The sequence below is a fragment of the Oryzias latipes genome, chromosome 14 (genome assembly GCF_002234675.1).
Source record: "Oryzias latipes chromosome 14, ASM223467v1".
NCBI lineage: Eukaryota > Metazoa > Chordata > Actinopteri > Beloniformes > Adrianichthyidae > Oryzias > Oryzias latipes.
The window spans coordinates 20,160,051-20,177,980 of NC_019872.2; the positions used below are offsets into that span (position 1 = coordinate 20,160,051).

Here is a 17,930-nt window from a genome sequence, read left to right on the forward strand (position 1 = left end):
TCGTAAACCCAGCTTCACTAAAGTAGACGAAAAACAATAAGATCATTTTAGTATAATACGTAGTAATTCAGGCAGAAAATAAGGCAGCGTCATAAACTTTATAAAATTGCAGTTTTATCAAACTGTTAGCTTAAACATCAGTAAAAACTACCGCGAACGTGCGCGAAAACGAAAATAATGTAATTTCATTTCTAATATATTTTTGGAGGGAATTTTTCAAGTTATGGACTTTGCAGTCATGATAGATGAACCAAAAAGACGGAGAAAAAACATGCATTTCACAGAAAAAAGTAGGCAGAGACAAAAACAATTGATAATATTTGTATTTCAATCAAACACAGCTTAAATATATTATAGATTACATACACGTACATCTCAGAAAACATTAGTGGTACATAGTACCAAGTGTATTTCTGGTTTGTTTCCACATCTTGATAAGGTGGGGAAGGAAAAAAAAAACAAAAAAAAGTTAAATTTACTGATCACACTTTTCCAGTTGAACAGTCCTCTCATAACCAAGTTTTTTTTCCGCAATGCTTAAAAAACAACATAAGATCACCATTAAAAAAGACAAACATTAATATATGGGATAAACCAGAATTTATAGAACATTTAAGGAGTTTGGAAACTCAAGTATTTATTCTATGCTCTGTAAAGGTGCCTCGACTTTCACAAAGATCTGCGAGTTCTTTGTCCGGTTCCCCATCACATTACTGTTCTACAGTGTAGAAGTGGCCGGGGGCCGGAGAGCTAACATTGTGGATCATGAAACATCGATACGGACACGGATGACACTTCAAACAGCTCCAACAGGCGGACCTTTAGGAGAGAACTTGATGTAAAAACAAGGAATGCTTCTAAAAGCTGTGTGGAGAAGTGTCATGGCGGAGTGACTTTCACTGATTCTGTGTAACGTCTTCCATAGTTCCAAAAGCAAGACAGATAAGGTCCTGACGGGCGGCTACTTCTATGCGCCGCTTTCCTAGCAGAAACCTGTCCTAACGGGAGTGATGCTCTCACTTTGATGCGTTCACATCCACTCGGGTGTCTCTATAGTGTTCTGGAAATGGCCAACCTTCAAGTTTTCTAAGAGTCATTCACCCACCCCTACAGCAACACACACGCAAACAAACATCCGCTCTATAGTTATGGAGGTGGTAAAACGCCTTGTTCTTTTTGGAGTGATGCAGCTCACTGCAGTGTAAACCAGGAGTCTCGTGAACTGCAGTGTCCGCTGGGACGGAGAGTCCGCTTGTGCCTGTATGGGGTCATAACTGCAGACAGACGGGGACAGACTCAGCACTTCTATCAGACATTTCCGTACCAGAACCAGATGGAGCTTTGGTACCTTGGTTGCTTTGCCGGGGCTGTTATGGTTCGACTGGTGCACGACGTCATTGACAATCATCTTGGCGATCTGCCACGCCATCTCTTCTTGAGCCTTCATCGCAAACACAAACACTGAGTTTTTATCACCCAGAATGCAAGAACCTAGTCTGGTCCCTCGAAGCTGAGTCAGACAGTTGAAGATCATTGACTGTATATGTGAAGTGGACAGCATGACCCCTCCCCCCTGGTGTTTCAAACAGGAAGTACCCACAGGCTCCAAGAAGCTGAAATCCCATCGACTTGTACAGAGAAATAAACAGTTTTAATCAGTCATTCTATTAGTCAGAATGACTATTTTTGATCTTAATCATTTTTTAACATGTTCTTGATAATCCTCTTTTTTTTCATGATATTTTTCCTGTAGTTCAAGTTCTTCAAGCTATAAACTGACCGATCAGAGGCTTTCATAAGGGCAGGTGGTCTAACGACAAACATTCGAAAGGTTTCATTTACTGACGTCCTTGAGCCCACTTTCAAGTGTAAGGGGTGTGGCCTACAGACAAGTTCACTCCTGATTGGTGAGAGTGGTTGCCATAGCAATGTTGACTCAGACCACCACCGACCAATCAATGCTTGCTGTTGCCATTTGGCTGCAACACTAATTTGACTTCATTTGATTGGAGCCTTAAGTGACATGACACTCACTCAGTCCAGCTCTCATATACAGTCAATAGGTGAACACGTTTTCCTCTCACCTCATCAGAGTTGCCTTGAACCCATTTCTTCATAGCTTGAGAAAACATGGAGCCTTAATGGGGAGAAAAGGGAGATGAGAATGTTCAGGACTATTCTACCAAAGGCTGCAGGATAACCAGTTTGAAAGTGTGTAGAAAAAGGTCGTACAGAGAAAATGTTTGTGTTTTTTTTCTACAGGCATGCTGCGGTTATCAGGTCCTAGTGAACAAGTATGTGACACGCGGGGGTAAGTGAGGGTGAAGTAGGTGAGACGCAGGCGTGTCGTACAGATTCTTCCTTTTCAGATATTGTACATGCCCCCCCGTATGGAGGCAAGTATCTAAGGCTTCAGCTGGGAGCTTTAACTAGTCTTCTGCTCATTTCTAGTTCAGCTTAAAATAAATATTTAAATCTAAATAAAAAGCTCTTTAATTGGATCAAGAGGCAGATGTAACAGATAAAATACATCCAGACAGATAGATAGAATAACACGATAAGAGGAGAATAAAAAGTAAAGAAGGAACGCGTCTTTCACCTTTAGATTTCTTAACGTCCGGCTCGGGCTCAGCTTCTCTGATGAACTGGCCCAACTCATTCACCTTCCCGAAAGTCATTTTTCTGACAAGAGAGGAGGCAGACGAGTGAGCAGAAAGAGAGAAAACTGACACAATCAAACACAACACTCCCACCCTTTCAGTGGGAAATGAAGACTAAAAATGGCCTCAAACACCACAGGGGTCTTGAGATGCTTTTTTTAATCAATTACTTGTTAAAAAGTTATCTAAAAACGACAAAAAAGTTAAAACGAGTTTGACAAATGAAGGAAGATTTTGACAGTAGTGGGAACTCCATCCTACCCCGCATACGGACGCTGGTACAGGGACTCAGGATCCAGACTGGCCACGTCCACAGTAATCGCCTCGTCAAAGTTCTTCAGGATCTTAACTGCTGCTTTTTTGGAACCTTGCTGTAATGTGAATAACATGAAAAGAAAAAGAAAGAAAAAATATTGTGTGTTAGGTTTTCCTGCAATCAATGGAGCAAACGGAGAGCACAGCAGTTTGACCCAGAAACCTTTGCTTTTGCTTCGTCTAATAAGGCAGGACGGGTCTAAATGTCAGCAGACAGAGAACATCCCTGCAGGGGGAGGGAGAGGCGGGCGAAGGGCGAGAGAGCTCACCTGAGTCTGAGAACCCGGGCGCTCATTGTCCGACGACCCGCCCTGGCTTTGGCCGCCAGCATTCACAAACTCATCCCCTCGGACTGAATTGATGAGGTCACTCAGGTATTTGTAGTAAAGGTTGCTGGACAGGAAGCCGGGCATGTAGACCTGAAGAGATGCAAAACGAAAGAAAGATGGTTGGAAAAATAATGAGATCCCTGTAGTGTTTCTGGACGACTTATGACAGTGCGCTCCTGACCTTTAGCTGCTTATCAACATTCATTCGGTTTAGGCATGTGTTGGATGTGTAACTGCACATTGTTTACTTCTAAATACACAGAAATCCTTAATGTGTTTCACAGAAGATACAACAGTTTTGAATGACGGCTTTTCCATCCGTCACAGCTTTTTCCAGTCAAACACCTTCTCCATGGTGGTCCAGGCCTGTCTGAGGGGAGTGGTGAAACAGTCAGGGAGAGGCCCGCCCTCTCTGCAGATGTTTGACTCGATCTCCATCCGTACAGAGTCGCCGAAGCCCAGAGGATTGGTAGCCTGGAGTGAAAAATATCTGCAAAAAAAATGGAGGAATGAGCTTTAAATAAGATCAAGGCAGAAGATTTTTTCACCTAACTGAAACCATTCGTAGAGAGCTGGGAACAAATCAGTCAAACTTGGCAAAATGACTGAATTATGTTTTGAAGGAAACAAAATAAAAGACAATACTGCCACCTACTGGTCTTCTCCCCTCAGAAACTGAAAAGTCCCATCAGATTCTTTATGGATCTAAACTAATTGATCTTTCTGATAGTAAACAAATCATTTCAAGAATTGAACATTGAACACGAAAATGAAAGCAATCAACTCTTCTGACTGAGCATTTCTCAGCTGCTAAGCTGGAGGAGGAAGTGTTTCCTTCAGGCGAATGTCCTGAACCAGATGAATGAGGAGAATCTGGCACTTCCAATGACATTTTACCCCAAAACTAGTTTAGAGAGAAAAAAAATGACTCAATGTAAAGAAAATCTTATTTCCGTTGTCTTTATGAAACTTATTTTTTTACTTGGAAAAAAACCCCACCAGACCCTTCATTGTCAAGAGTTTTTGATACATTTTGGCAACGATCATTTTGCCCAGATGAGTAAAAATAGAAGTGATCAGACTGATAGAATGCAGGTTTTTGAACTTTCTTTTTATATTTTCATTTTTTGTCTTCTTTTCTAAAAATCCCAGCATTTACCTTCATTTGTGGCTGAACAGTTTTAGTCATTTCTATCAAAGTGACCTCATGTTCTATCAAATCTTATTATTATTACAGAAAGCAGCAGAAAAGTAATCTGTTTAAAAAAAATAAAGAAGAAAAGAGTAACTAAAGGTAAGTGTTAGAGCCTATTCAAAAATTCATTATTATCATTGCTTGTTTATGAAAAGGGTCTCAACCTTGTATAATAATCGGGTCGGCCTTCATTTCTCCTCTTTGTCATTAAATCAAAAAGCAAAGACGTTTTATTGTGAAAAACTATCAAGGTTTCATTGCATATTTAAGGCTTTGCCACTTTTATCATATGGCAGTGGAGCTTCTGTTCTTTGGGAAATTAGAGGAACAAATTTAGTCCTCCATCATTAGAAAAATGTAACAAGAACATGTTAAAAACCCCAAAAACACAATTCTCCCTGGAGAGGATTTATAAGAAAATTATTTTAAATGATCAGTCTGAAACCTACTTGTCATAGAGGATCATGGCGTCATTCTGGGCCTCCTGGCCGTCATACTGGCCCTTTTTAGCCGCTAGCTGGTTCTGAAAATTGTCTGCCGCCAACCAGAACTGCAGGATGTTCATAGCTTCTTCCTTTTCCATGTACTACAGGTGAGGAGACACAAATGAGAAGTTACAACCTAAAGGAAATAAATACTCGAGTAAATACTTTTTGGGACACAGAGAGTGTGAGGAAGGTAAAAAAAAACAAAAAAAAAACAACTAAAGCACGTCCCACTTACCTCTGAAAAGTAGAAGAGAGCTGACTCACTGAACAAGATGTCAGCCAGGAACACGGAGCCGCTGGTCAGCACTTCGATTTGATATTTACAGAAATGATGGCTCCACAGGAATCCACTAAAGTGCCTGGATTTGAGGACGAGGTCATGGGCAACGCCGTTACCATGGCAAAATAACAATGAGCTCAGAAGATGAAGTGAAAGACCGATACTCACTGTTGTTCCAGTATGGAGAGAACTACAGACTTGGCAATGACAAAGCAGTTCGGGTCCACCATGCCGTCTTCTCCGCATATCTTAGCTGCACAGGGAAAATGGAGAACATTTGGCCCAGTCAGGACTTTTTCTAAAGGTTGTCCTGTTTGGCATTATCCGTGTCATTCGACCTCCGAGGATAAAATCCTCTGCGCCTCACCAACAATGTCGTTTCTGATCTGCTCTGTGATGGGGATGGGCTTCGCAGCATCCGGAGAGATGTACTTGGTGAAAATGGTGACCGCATCTTTTTCTATAGCTGTAACACAGAAAGAACCGACAGTCCACCTTTATGATCTGATTTAGCACAGGAAAGAACTGAAAGTGACAGAAAAATCTGCCGTCAAAAACAAGTTAAAAATAATCTTCAATGTTGGAATTCAATTCAATTACATTCTGCTTTTTTTCCAGGTTTAATGTTATAATCATTCACTGGAAAAATAGCATGACAAAAAATTACACATAATGAATCCATGCCATTATTTCTTCTTTAACTTGAATAGTTTTTGAAAAACTTTGATGCAGCATTTTCTGCATTTTTCCTGGAGTTTGTTCTGAGGTTTTATTTTACAGTTGATGAGCAAAACGCAGCAGTCATTCCCTAAAAAGTTATACTTTCAGTCCTGTATCATGACGCTTTCATATTACTTCTCTGTCTTAATGCAGAGCATGTTTTCCAATCTTTAGGTTGCCTAATCAATCAACGTAAATCGGCAGAAAGCAGTGAGTCTGCATGCAGAGTTTTGTACATTAATGTCAGGAAATGAATTTCCTTTAAGTTTTGTTTCTCTCTTATATGAAAGTTAAACAGCAGACTGATGAAAGGATTTTAGATTTAAACAGCTTTAATGCTACTGATGTATTAAGATGTTTTATTTTAAGGGGGGAAAAGCTATCCAGTTGTTACAAAATCCTGACTTAACCATCCTGATAATCCTCTGAACTAGGGTCTGTTATTTTTCCCAATAAACTCTTCCTGCTTCTCCTGGAGACACCTGATCCAGGTAATCAGCATCAGGTGGGTAATGATAAATGGTCTGTGTTCCCAACCCAGTTTGTAAAAATTAGAAAATTTGGCAGAGATGCTGAGTCTAAACCAGTGGAGCTGAATTCAAACTATTCTGCGAGAATATTTCTCCGAAGCTATGAGAAAAAGTCATTTCTGAGGATCTCAAACTCTTGTTTGTAGTTTTTGACACCAGGATTGGAAAACCAGGTTATTCATTTTAAGCTGTGCCTTTTGTTAAAGCTATTCTTTACTTTATTTTGTTTTTACGCAGATAAGCTTTGTTTAAAGCTTTAAATTATAGTCTGAAAAAAAAGAGACCAACTTTTGAAATGCCACAAAAACGAGAAGCAACATGAGACCCTTCAGAGCAGCAGCTGCTCATGCAGCTGAAAAGACTAGAAGTCCTTTTACCGCGTCACTCTCTGATCATCTGTTTTTAACTATAATGATGCTGTTTTTAGACAAAAACCTTTGCTGTTTTCTAGGACATAGTTTCTGCAGAGCGGCAGGAGTTCATTAGAAATTTGCCTGGTTGTTGACGGGTCGACATATTCATAAAAGGATGTAGTTAAAATTTAAAGTTAGTTTTGGTAAATTACTTCTCTATTAAAATGTTTTCAGATTGAATTTTAGACATTCTCATGTTTTGGACTTTTTCATTAATCATCATTTATTTTATCTTTATCATTCATCATTAGTTTTTATTTTATACCTATTTATCAACATATCCTACATGCTGATCATAATTCTAAGTACCATTTTTAGCAGTAAAAAACATGAAATGATCTGCAAAGGCGTTACTAACTTTTCATGAGTTTGTCAGACAGATCTCGCAGAGTGCTGCTGGACTGGCCCTTACAGGGCGTCCCCGCCCTGGAGGTCGCCTGCCTGTTGGGGGTGTCTGCTCGCGGCGTGCTAGGTCTCAGCCCAGCCTCTGTGCTGGAGGGTTCCCGCCACTCAGACGTTACTGCGTTACCTTCTCTGGAAATGTTGGGGTCGCTAGGCGTGCTCTGCACCAGCGTTTGGGGGTCAGACCCTTCTGGAGAGACGGGGACGGGCTCGGCTAGCGAGCTGTGTTTGACCGAGTTGAGGCTGTGCGCTCGGACTCGCGACCAGCTGGTAGAGCGGAAACTCTCGGCCTCCAGCCAGAACCGAACCAGATGGTCGGCGCCCCGTTGCTCCATGTAATGCATGAAGTGGGGCAGCGCCACGTTGTCCTGAAGGACCTGGTCCGCCGATTTGGACAACCGGGAGCGCGTCTCCTGGGGCTGATAGTTCACACTAGAGTGACCTGAAGGGGAAAACAATTGTAGTTGGGTCAACTTAACTACAACAGCAAAAATATTTATGCACATATAAATTACAAATACGGTTAACGAAGTAGAGAAAAATAAAAAACTCAATCTGTACCTTAGGGATGGAAAAACGAACACCCAAAAAAATCCATAGTACATTTTTCCTTTGTGAAAAGTACAATTTATTTCCTATAGGTTTTCCTCATTTCAACCCTGAGTCCACACAAGGCTTAAGACCAACTTTAGAGGCAATATTGTTAGTGAAAATACAAAAAGCCATAAACACAATCCTGGATCAACTATAATAATGCATCTATATGTCTGTTCATTGGTGCGTTTACAAAAGCAGCAACTATCAATCCAATCCCCTCCAGATCATGTGACCCTGAAGAAAACATCTGCTGGCTTTGCTGACGTTAGTCATTTCACACTGAACTGAAGGTGAGCTCTGAAGTCTGCATTTAGAAAACAATAGTTTCCATTGATCACAAACTTGCTTTAATTGAACCAAAACATTTTCATGTTCTTCAGGCTAAGAAACGTCATTTGCTGTTCCAGTTAATTTGGTTTATAAATCCAAAAACGTTTGCATTCACGTGTACCTCTGCACATTTTAAAGACAGCTTTCGGGCTTTAAGTACAAAACCCGCGTCAGTTGAACATGCGTTGAAAGTTAAACGAGGTCGAACGTTGACCAATAAGGACCCGGATTTAGATGATAATCACAGAAGTGCAACTGTCTGAACATTGACCATTGTAGAAAAATGTATAATTGCAGTTTTTGTCCGGACAGAATTCTACGACACCGAGTCTTTCACATATCGGAATAAAGCTGTGAAAGGAAAAAGCCTGGAGGAGGCGCTTCAACATTTCACACCAAGCCTCTCCCAACTGTAGGTGGCCGACATGAGTTAGTAAAGAGTTGCTAAAGCAAAAGAAGCAGCCCCCCCCCCCCCCCCCCCCCCCCGCTAGTCCAGTGTGGACACCACGGGCACCACATTCAAGGACCCCTGTTCAGTGCGTCCGTCACGTGCCTGGTGTAAAAGTAACCTGAAAAAATCCTGTCTGTGAGATCCTTTCTGTGAGCACGAACAGCTCTAAAGTTCTGACCTGATAATAATCTAAACTAGCTGGTAGCAGCTGGCCCAAACAGGCCTGAAGGGCGACCCTCCACACTTACCACCCATTGGCGTGGAACTCAAACTGTCCCTGACATTTGCTGTCCTCTCACAGATCTGTAGTTAGTTGTTGTTGTTTTTTTCATCAATTCTGATCTACAAATAAAACCCAACTACTGTCAACTGACAGCTTGTGACAGGTAGAACTATTTTTGTTTATCTCGAGCCACACAGAGAGAAACATCATTTTTTGTTGTTCAAGACGCAACGAAAAACTGCAAACAAACCGAGTTGTTTGAAAGCATCTCTAGAGAAAAAGTATTTTTTTTATAAAAGCCACATCAAGGAAAGCAACTCCACGGCAGTGAGTAGACAGAAGAAACGGGTCAGTTTCAACTAACCAGAATGTTAAGAACATGTTCAAAATTCTAAATTCATATCAGAACTTTATGATCCAGACCATAAATGATGTTAGGGCTGATGTTTATGGAGAAAAAACACACCAACACTACAGCGAGGAATCCCGATCTGCTGTATATTCATCCATTACAGTCAGCTGTTGTCACTCTGAGACCAAAAAGACCACTGCCTGAAAGAGAACCCTAGACTTTCCAGGACCTGGAAGCATTTGGACAAGAAGGAAGGAGAAAGCAGTCGCTGATGCTCCAGACCCAAAGAGGCTCCAGGTCATTTTGTGCAAGTTCAGAACAAGTTTAAGGTCTCAGGGTCAAAGGTTCTTTTCACAGAACTTTGTGTTTTTAGGCTCACAAATCAGACAACAGCAACCCAAGAGACGTTGTCTGTTTGATCTGGCAAGAATGCCCCGTGTCTTTTTATGCATCGCAGTTCAGTTGGAAAATAAAACAACAGTTTTGTCGGATTACTTCTAGTTTAATGAAAATGTACTTTTACTACAGTAAATTTCCAGAGTACGTCCATTTATGAGACATGAGGGAGCTTCTGCTGCAGTAAGGCTGAGTTTCTGGCAGCATGGTGTGCTCACTGCTGCTCTGATATAAGATCCCAATCAACCCCACCCTGACACTGAACGGCTGCCACACAAACACCGACTCCTCCAGAGAGGGCTTCACTAAAAACCTGAGGTCCTACATGAAACCTGGGATGGTTCAGGAGGAAGTTTCTCTTCCTCAGTCTTCTTCTGTTGCTTTATAGAGCTTAAAAATGGAACAAAAGTGACCACAGAGCAGCAGCAAACAGGCGCCGTCGGTTTGTTGTCGGGGCTGCAGCACAGGTTTCTCCACCTCTGTCTGACTCGCACCACCTCTCACCGCGCATTGTCTCCACGGCCTTTTGTCATCCAGCAGCCCAACTATAAAGAGCATCGGAGTTAAACAAAGGAAAAAGGAAGGAGGTTTGTTCAAAGTCTGACTGAGGGGTGACGTGAACTCCCACAGCTCATTAACTCTGCAAGATTTCACACCACCGTACAAGTTACAGATTTACACTTCTGTGGTTACCACAGAAACTAACCTTTTTTTTTTAATTATTTTTAAAGGACCTCACATCGTGTGTCTTTTTTCAAATTTTAAAGATGTTTTTTAACTTCTTCTGATTCACGGTTAATTCTACTAAACACGTTTGGCCCCTTTCAACACTTTCCTTCTTGTCTTCCTTCTTCAAACCTCTCTGGTATGAAAATGATCCCACATTCCTGACTTGTTACTTTATAATTACACGTTTCAGCTTTTTTAACCAAACTATTTATTTGACAAAACTTAAGGGTAAAAAGGGTTTTAGCAAACCCCTTAAACTTTTCCACTTTAACTTTTTTATTTTTTATTTACTGTGATTTTTTAAAAAATGTGTTTTTGTTTTTAACCAATCTTTTATTAGTTTTAAGAAGAGTTTTTATTTTTTTACAGCTTCCAAAATAGCACAATCCTCAGCATCCATAGCCTTTTACATAAATTTGCATTTAGCCTTTATTTAAACAGTTCTAGAAGATCAGATAGACTGTGTAGCATTGTTCATGGTTAGTCACTTCCTTTTCTGTCTAAATATCGAATTCACATTTAGCTAACTGTGTGTTAGCTAACTGAAGCTTAATGCTGTGAAGCTTTTGCATGAGTTGAAGCTACATTAGATTCACAGCTAATATAATGAATGTATTAATAAATAATGTAATTCATGTATTTATTAGTAAGCAACGTACAGCTTTTTTTTAAATAAAATGTCTTTTCTTAGCTACTTAACCCTTGAACAAAAAGCTAGGATGTTCACTTTATTTTTAGCTTAAGCGGTTTCTAACTAAGTTAACATTTAGCTTCCTGGTTGATGCATTTATCTAAGCTTTAGAGTATCTCTTAACTATTTTTCACCTTTCTACTGCTTGATTTTGTTCTTCATAATTATTTTATTTGTCCTTTTGAGTATTATTAAATAAAAAAGCATCTTTAGCATAATAAAAATGTGGTTTCCACTTTGAGCAATCATACAGTTTTAAATAAATGCATTTTCCCAGATACTTAAACTGAAAAAGACTCAAAACAATAAAATATCAAAATATTGCAGCTTCTCTCTTTGATGAACTTCAGCTGGGGAACGTTAAACAAAGTAAATGAATCCATTCAAGAGACTTCCTTTGCTCTCTCCTGTGTAAGGTCAGCAGCCTGAGTGCTGTGGTGAGTTCAAAGCCCAGATGACGAAAACCCAAAACCTAGAAGATGTTGACTGTTTTATAACCCCGAAAACCATTTGAGTTTTTGTTATCACCAACAAACAAACAAACAAATAAACAGATGAATGCAGACTCAGTACCAAGATCTCCAAAGTGCGCCGCCTCCATGTGGCTCGGCTGTTTCTTGAGGATTGCAGTGCGGCCGCTGGCGAAGGAGTCCATGTTTGCAGAAATGGCGCTGAAGGCCACTTTGCTGAGCCCAGAAGCTTCCGGAAAGGCATTGTGGTTCCTGGTGGCCTGTGATGGAGACTGGGGGCTGAGCGGAGCTGGAAGTGGAGGATGGAAGAAAAAAAAAATTGAACACAATCCCACATTGTTGCTAAAGGTCCTTGTGGTTTAAACTGGGTATTCCAAATGAAAAGGCCTCCTCAGTGTTGGTGAAAGAGCTGACAGTGAGCTGAGGCTTCAGGCTGTGAACCGAGGAGACGGACTGCTTAGTGTCTCACTCCTGACCAGCTCTCTTTATCAGGAAAAAGCTTGCAGATTTGTTCCAATCATTCTTTAACTCTGGTATTTGTGGTTGGTGTCATGAGCTCCACAGTCTGGAGCTTTGAAGCTGTAAAGAGGCGACGATGAGCTCACCTCTGGTTGCTTTAGCGTCTGGGACTCTCTCAGGTTCCTTGTTTTTGGCTGTCAGGAGAAAAAAAACAAAAAGGCAGGTGTGTCACTGGAGCGACGTAATGTTTTTAAGATGTACAGTAACTGAAAAAGAAATGCAGTGACATAGTCAGGAATTTGATTTGACTGGATGCTGCAGCAATGGTTCAGTTAACCCCTAAGAGTCGGCGAAGGCTCCAAAATATTTAAAGACCATCTCTGGCCTTTAAGACTCTCTCCCTCCAAGCATCATTGGATCTATTGTAAACGCGTTCTTAATAGTCGTAATTCTGATTATGCCGTTTTTGCCCAAATCAAAAACCCATGTCTTTTTTGTAGGACACAGTTTCTGCAGAGCGGCAGGAGTTGATTCAAAATTCACCTGTGAGTTGTGGGCGGGGACAGTTGGCGCAAAGGAGCCTCTCCCCAAGCCCTGTTCCCCTGCCCGTTGCTGAGAGCTCTCTGTTTACACTCTATCCTGCTAACTTCCTAACATTTGCGGAGCAGCAAAAATGGTGAGCGATATCAGAGCTGTCCAACCCAACAGTTTAGATCCAGATTCCAGCTCAGACGAGGAAAACAATAAATACTCAGAAATGCTATTTTAAGCTGAATTCTCGATATAGATCATCAGAAAAAAAAAAGACACAAAAACTTGTTAAAAACAGCATTTTCATGGGAGTGGGTCTTTAAAAATGTGCTCACTGTCATTTTTCAACTGTATTTTGCTTTTTTTAGGAGGCTTTAAACTATAAAGCAGATGTGGACCAACTTGTTATGTTTTTGGGTTATCAGTGCTTTGTGTCTTATTGCGAAACCTGTTTTAGGAATAGCAGTATGAACGTCACTGCCTGCAAAATAATGTTAAAGGTTGCATTTCCCTTTGTCATCTAGAAAATACCAATTGTATTTAAGTTACAGTGTACACTTTTATTTTTAACTGCATAAACGACCAAGACATTTAACAAAATAATTAAAAATGTCTTCCTTCGGTTTTAGTTTTATGAGAGATTTTAGGTCCAATGTGTTATAAAAGTATAGAAAATTACAAATTTTAAATTTTGTAAGTCACCTAGATCATGTCTTACTGGAAAAAAAAAAGATTTGAAATGAAAAAGTAAAGAGTTTTTGAGGTGAAATATTAAGTTAAACTCCAAAGTAGACAAAAACAGCAAATCATGCTCTGGACTCCTCAGGGTTCATGTTTGCGTTCTGGCTGCAGGCTCTGACGGCACATGAGGAAGCAGACATGGAAATGAAAATAGTTAACAAAAAAGGAGAAGGATTGGTAAAAGTTAAAAACGAGTGAAGTTAGACTGATGTCGAGTCGCAGGAGGAGGAGACCAGTGATGGTCACATGATCACGCCGCCTTTACAGAGCAGACAGGGCAGAAGATGCTCCGTATGTTCCAGTAATGCTTTTAGGAAGGGGCTCTTTGTCAGTCAACAATCACAGGCTGCATTTCAATGAGCTAAAATGAAACCTCATGCTGCCGTTGGGTCCCTGTATTACGATAAAACAAAAGCCAACTACTCATTTATTAATGCTTGAGAAGCTCAGACAAAAACTCTCTCTGGAATATTCACTGTGAAGTCTCCTGAATGTTTCCTCTTTTAGAAAAACCGCTCTGTCAGCCACTTTGGCTGCTAAAGAGCAGAAAACACCACCTCCCCGTTCTGGGGCTGAACGTTGAGAACGCCAGTACGCTACCGCTTTCCTGACAAAACTGTGGTTTCACAACCAGCAGACCTTCATCCATCAAAGCTCAGGGCCCAACTGAACTTCTGACTGGCTGAGGGGCATCTGGGGCCTCGCTGCTAATGTGAAAAACAAAAAAACAGTGACAGTGTAATAATAAATTATTTTAGTCTACAATTAGAGTTATTACCAGGGTCTTACAACACTGCTGCTCATTTTTTATTAGGCAGAAATGCGAGGAGGAGGCAAATGTGGCAGCAGAAGAACATAAATCTGACATTAAAACACCCAAGATAAAGTCATATTATCACATTTTTAAGTTGCTTAAGTCATAGTTGAATACAAAGCCTGTGTTCACTTTGGGTTTTATAATACTTTGGTTTTAATTATAATAATGCTGTTAATATGCTGTCAGTGTTTAGTTCAATATTACATTTCCTACAATAACTTGTAATTAACGCTGGGTTTAGAAAACATTTAATATTTGAACCAATTTTTACATTAAAATCTGACTAAATGCATCAAATACACAAACAAATGCTCCTTAAACCCAATTTACTGTTTTATACAAGTTCTCCTGTCGCTCCATTTAAGTCCCTGTTGACCTGAAATGGTTTACTTAACAAACAAAAAAAGATTTTTTTTAACTAAAGAAAATTCATCTGGGCCTTCTTAATTAATTAATTTACTTTAAACAACTTTTACAGATCTATATTTTTGAATACATTACCGGTACATAATAACTTCCTACTGAACTATCCAAACAACTCCATTTTGATTCATACATTTGGTCTTTGTTTTACTGCAAAGATCCCAAAAATTGAGACGAAACCATTTTAATATGTTTACTAATAAAAGGTCAAACATGTAGAATTAAAATTAAAAAAATAAAATAGTATAAATCCACAAACAAAGCAAAACTCCTATGTTTGTTTAAACCAGAAATTTTAAAACTTTTTGAATAAAAACTACTATTGGGGGTTGAGTTCAGACACTACTGAGGGTTCATCATTTTGTGATTAATCTGTAATCAAATGATTAAATCTGATAAATAATGTAGCATTTTGTCAACAGTCCCAGTGCGTGATGACCCGCACAGACTCAACTTCTGAAAAATAAAGACTATTTTATTAAGTGGACTGGTCCAAACAAAAAGGTGCCTAGTCTGTCTAAGATGTGCTCTTTATGACCCCATTTAGGTTTATAAAAAAACAAGAATGGAGCATAAAAGAAAAGCCTGGTACATGACGTTGCTCAAAGGTCTTTGTCAGGATTCTGTAACCTGAGCCTCCGGAGTCACATGCGCCTCCTTCATCCCTCCATTCTGGCTCTTTAGCTATGAAGAAAAGTGCTACCGTTTTCAAAAATTAAAGAGTTTGTCGTGAATTTATTTTTAGCTAAGTCTGATCATTTATATTTAAGATTTTTACATGTCAGACAACTGAGAAAAATAGTAGGAAGAAAGGCGTATCATCGAAATAAGCTATGAGCACATTTAGACTTAAAAACTCTACATTAATGTTGTCATGTTTATATGTGATAATAAAAGAAGAAAAAAATCATATTGATAGAAAATTTCATGTTTGATTTGGCTTTTTTTTTTGGCTTTTTTAATTCAATGATATCTGTTAAAGCAGGATGATCCTTTGTGACACAAAGAGTATTTTATTTTGAAGGGAACCTGTGTGTGCTGTCAAAAGTAAACAAAAGTGAAAATGGCTTTACTACGAAAATTAGATTAACTCAATCATTCAAATAGTTATAAGGAACATTTATTTTCATAAATAGATAACGTGTAACTTTCTAAACAGTGGCTTTGCAGCTCTTGCTAGCTGTTAGCATTGAGACCCGCTTCCATCTTTTGATCTATTGTTAAAGTGTTCCCAGCGGTATTTTCATTATGATTATGCCGTTTTTAGCCAAAATTTTAAACTTAAGTGGTCTTCTAGGACATCGTTTCTGCAGACCGGTGGGAGTTCAAAAGAAATTCCCCTCTGAGATGTGAGCGGAACTGTTGGTGCAAAGTAAGCCTGCCTCTATTTCCCATCATCCATTTGTTTACACGCACTCCAGCTAGTTACGACCCCTCAAATCGCCCAGCCTAACAGTACAGGTGTAGTAGCAAAAAAAGGGGGGGGGGGGGGGGGGGGTATCAGGGCCATCCAGCCGTACAGTTTAGATGCAGATCAGAATGGAGCGGAGCAGGGAGCTTGTGGTCCGCTGAATGAAGCGCCTGCAAGCCTTAATAAAGAAATACTAAGAAAAGCATTTATTTAAAGCTTAAGTTTCGTTGTGCATGTCATCCATCATCAGAAAAGGAAAAGGAAAAGGAAAGGAACACTATTTTTCATCAGAGTGGGTGTTTAAAGGTTGCAGACCCCCTGGTCTAAGTGATGAGTTTTGGTTGAAGCTGAAACCTGTTATTGTTACTTCCTGGATATGGAGATGGTGTTTTGTTTTGAATGAACTTAGCAAAAGACACGCCTTTAACCACAACCTTCAAAGGACCAAACCGACAGACCGAACCATTAAACCGGGAATCTCATCTCCATAATAGCCAACAACGAAGCCTTCCCCTCATATGTTGTGCTGGGTCCAGTGATGGACGGCTGACAGCTCTCTCTCTCTCTCTCTGCCGCTCACACAGCTACAGCCTCCGGGTTCGGAGAGCAGAGGCCGGCGCTAAGCTAACACAGGATTACCGCAACGACGAGCGCAGACAGACAGACAGTCGGGACGCATCGCGGCGTGTTCGCGGGATTTATTCCCTCCATCTCTCCCACTTTACGTTACCGCCAAGAAGCTGAGGCACGCGCTCCGGCGGATGTCGCAGCAGCAGCAGCTTGTTGCTTACCTTTCCTCTTGAAAAACGACATGACGGGCTTCACGCTCTGGACGTTTCCTCAGCTCACTGTCGCCGTCCCGTGGACTCACGGCTCCCTTCATTCAAACGCATCTGTTCTGGACACAGCAGAGGCGGGAAACGGCGTTTCTGCAGCCCTCCGTCGGCGCTGTCAAATCGACAATTTACCCAAATCCAAACGCAGCCTGGCCGCCATATTGTCAATAAACGACCAACTTCCGGGCTAGTGCGGCAGAAGAATTATGGGAAAATATGTATTACTTGCTTTGCTCACCAGAGGTCACTGTTTGCTGAGAAAAAAATGAACCAAGTCAAATTTTTAAGTTTATAATTCAATGTCTTATATTTAAATTCTTCTGTATGTCTTTTTAAAAATCTTTTTTTACACATTTTTTATTATATACAAATCAACACGGTTGTGTGTGTTTTTGTTTTTAGGTTACTTGAAAAAAAATTGAAATCACCTGTAAAGAAAAAAACATTTTTAAAAATCCATCCATTGATGACAGAGAACAGGAATGATAACCTGTACCATTTTAAAAAAGCAGTTTACAGTTACATCCCAAGAACATCAAACCCACTGTGAAGCATGGGGGTGGAAGCATCATGGTTTGGGACTGATTTTCTGCAAAGAACACAGGAAGACTGATCCGAATTAAGAAAAGGATCAATGGATTCATGTATGGAGAGATTTGAATCAAAAACTCCATCCATCAGTGAGAGCAATTAGGATGAGATGTGGTTGAATCTTCCAGGATGACAATGATCCCAAACGCATCAGCCGGGCAACAGGGGAGTGGCTTTATGTAAAAATACTTTCAAGGTTCTGGAGGCGTCTGGCCAGTCTCTGGACTTTGACCTAATAAAGCAGGACTGCCCAATCCTTGTCCTCATGATCTTCCTGTTTCCCATGTTTCCATTCGCTTCTTCCAGCTGGATCAGGTGTGAGGATCAATGAGTCAGAGTGAGGAGGCACTTGAGTCAGTGAGGTGGTAGACCTCAAGGCCCATTACTGGGCAGCCCTGTATTAAAGAATCTGTGGAGGGAGTTGAAAGTCTGTGTTTCCAGCAACAGCTCCAGAACATCACAGCTCTTGAGAAGATCTGCATGAAATTGGATCAAAATCCCAAATTTGCCTGAGTTGTGGATGGGACCGTTGGTCCAAAGCACCCCCCGC

The 17,930-nt window shown here is 40.4% G+C and overlaps 1 protein-coding gene across 1 annotated transcript; it reads right to left on the reverse strand.

The window, feature by feature from the left end:
* Window positions 1-306: 306 nt before the first annotated feature.
* Window positions 307-17,036, reverse strand: akap10 (A-kinase anchoring protein 10). Its single transcript, XM_011483717.3, has 15 exons — window positions 16,745-17,036; window positions 12,177-12,224; window positions 11,675-11,860; window positions 7,289-7,774; window positions 5,635-5,733; window positions 5,436-5,520; window positions 5,223-5,346; window positions 4,949-5,085; window positions 3,650-3,794; window positions 3,245-3,394; window positions 2,922-3,031; window positions 2,600-2,682; window positions 2,085-2,137; window positions 1,349-1,441; window positions 307-1,274 (listed from the first exon to the last, which is right to left on the reverse strand). The coding sequence occupies exons 1-15, from the start codon at window positions 16,764-16,766 to the stop codon at window positions 1,269-1,271; spliced, it is 1,827 nt and encodes a 608-aa protein (XP_011482019.1). The 5' UTR covers window positions 16,767-17,036; the 3' UTR covers window positions 307-1,268.
* Between the last annotated feature and the right edge of the window lie 894 nt (window positions 17,037-17,930).

Excerpts from the sequence above, each read along its gene's own strand:
- akap10 (XM_011483717.3), bottom strand. The coding sequence starts at position 16,766 with ATGTCGTTTTTCAAGAGGAAAG. Across the intron at positions 12,225-16,744 it reads GTCGTTTTTCAAGAGGAAAG|CCAAAAACAAGGAACCTGAG; the intron begins GTAAGCAACAAG and ends TTCTCCTGACAG. Across the intron at positions 5,734-7,288 it reads GTCTGACAAACTCATGAAAA|CTATAGAAAAAGATGCGGTC; the intron begins GTTAGTAACGCC and ends TCTGTGTTACAG.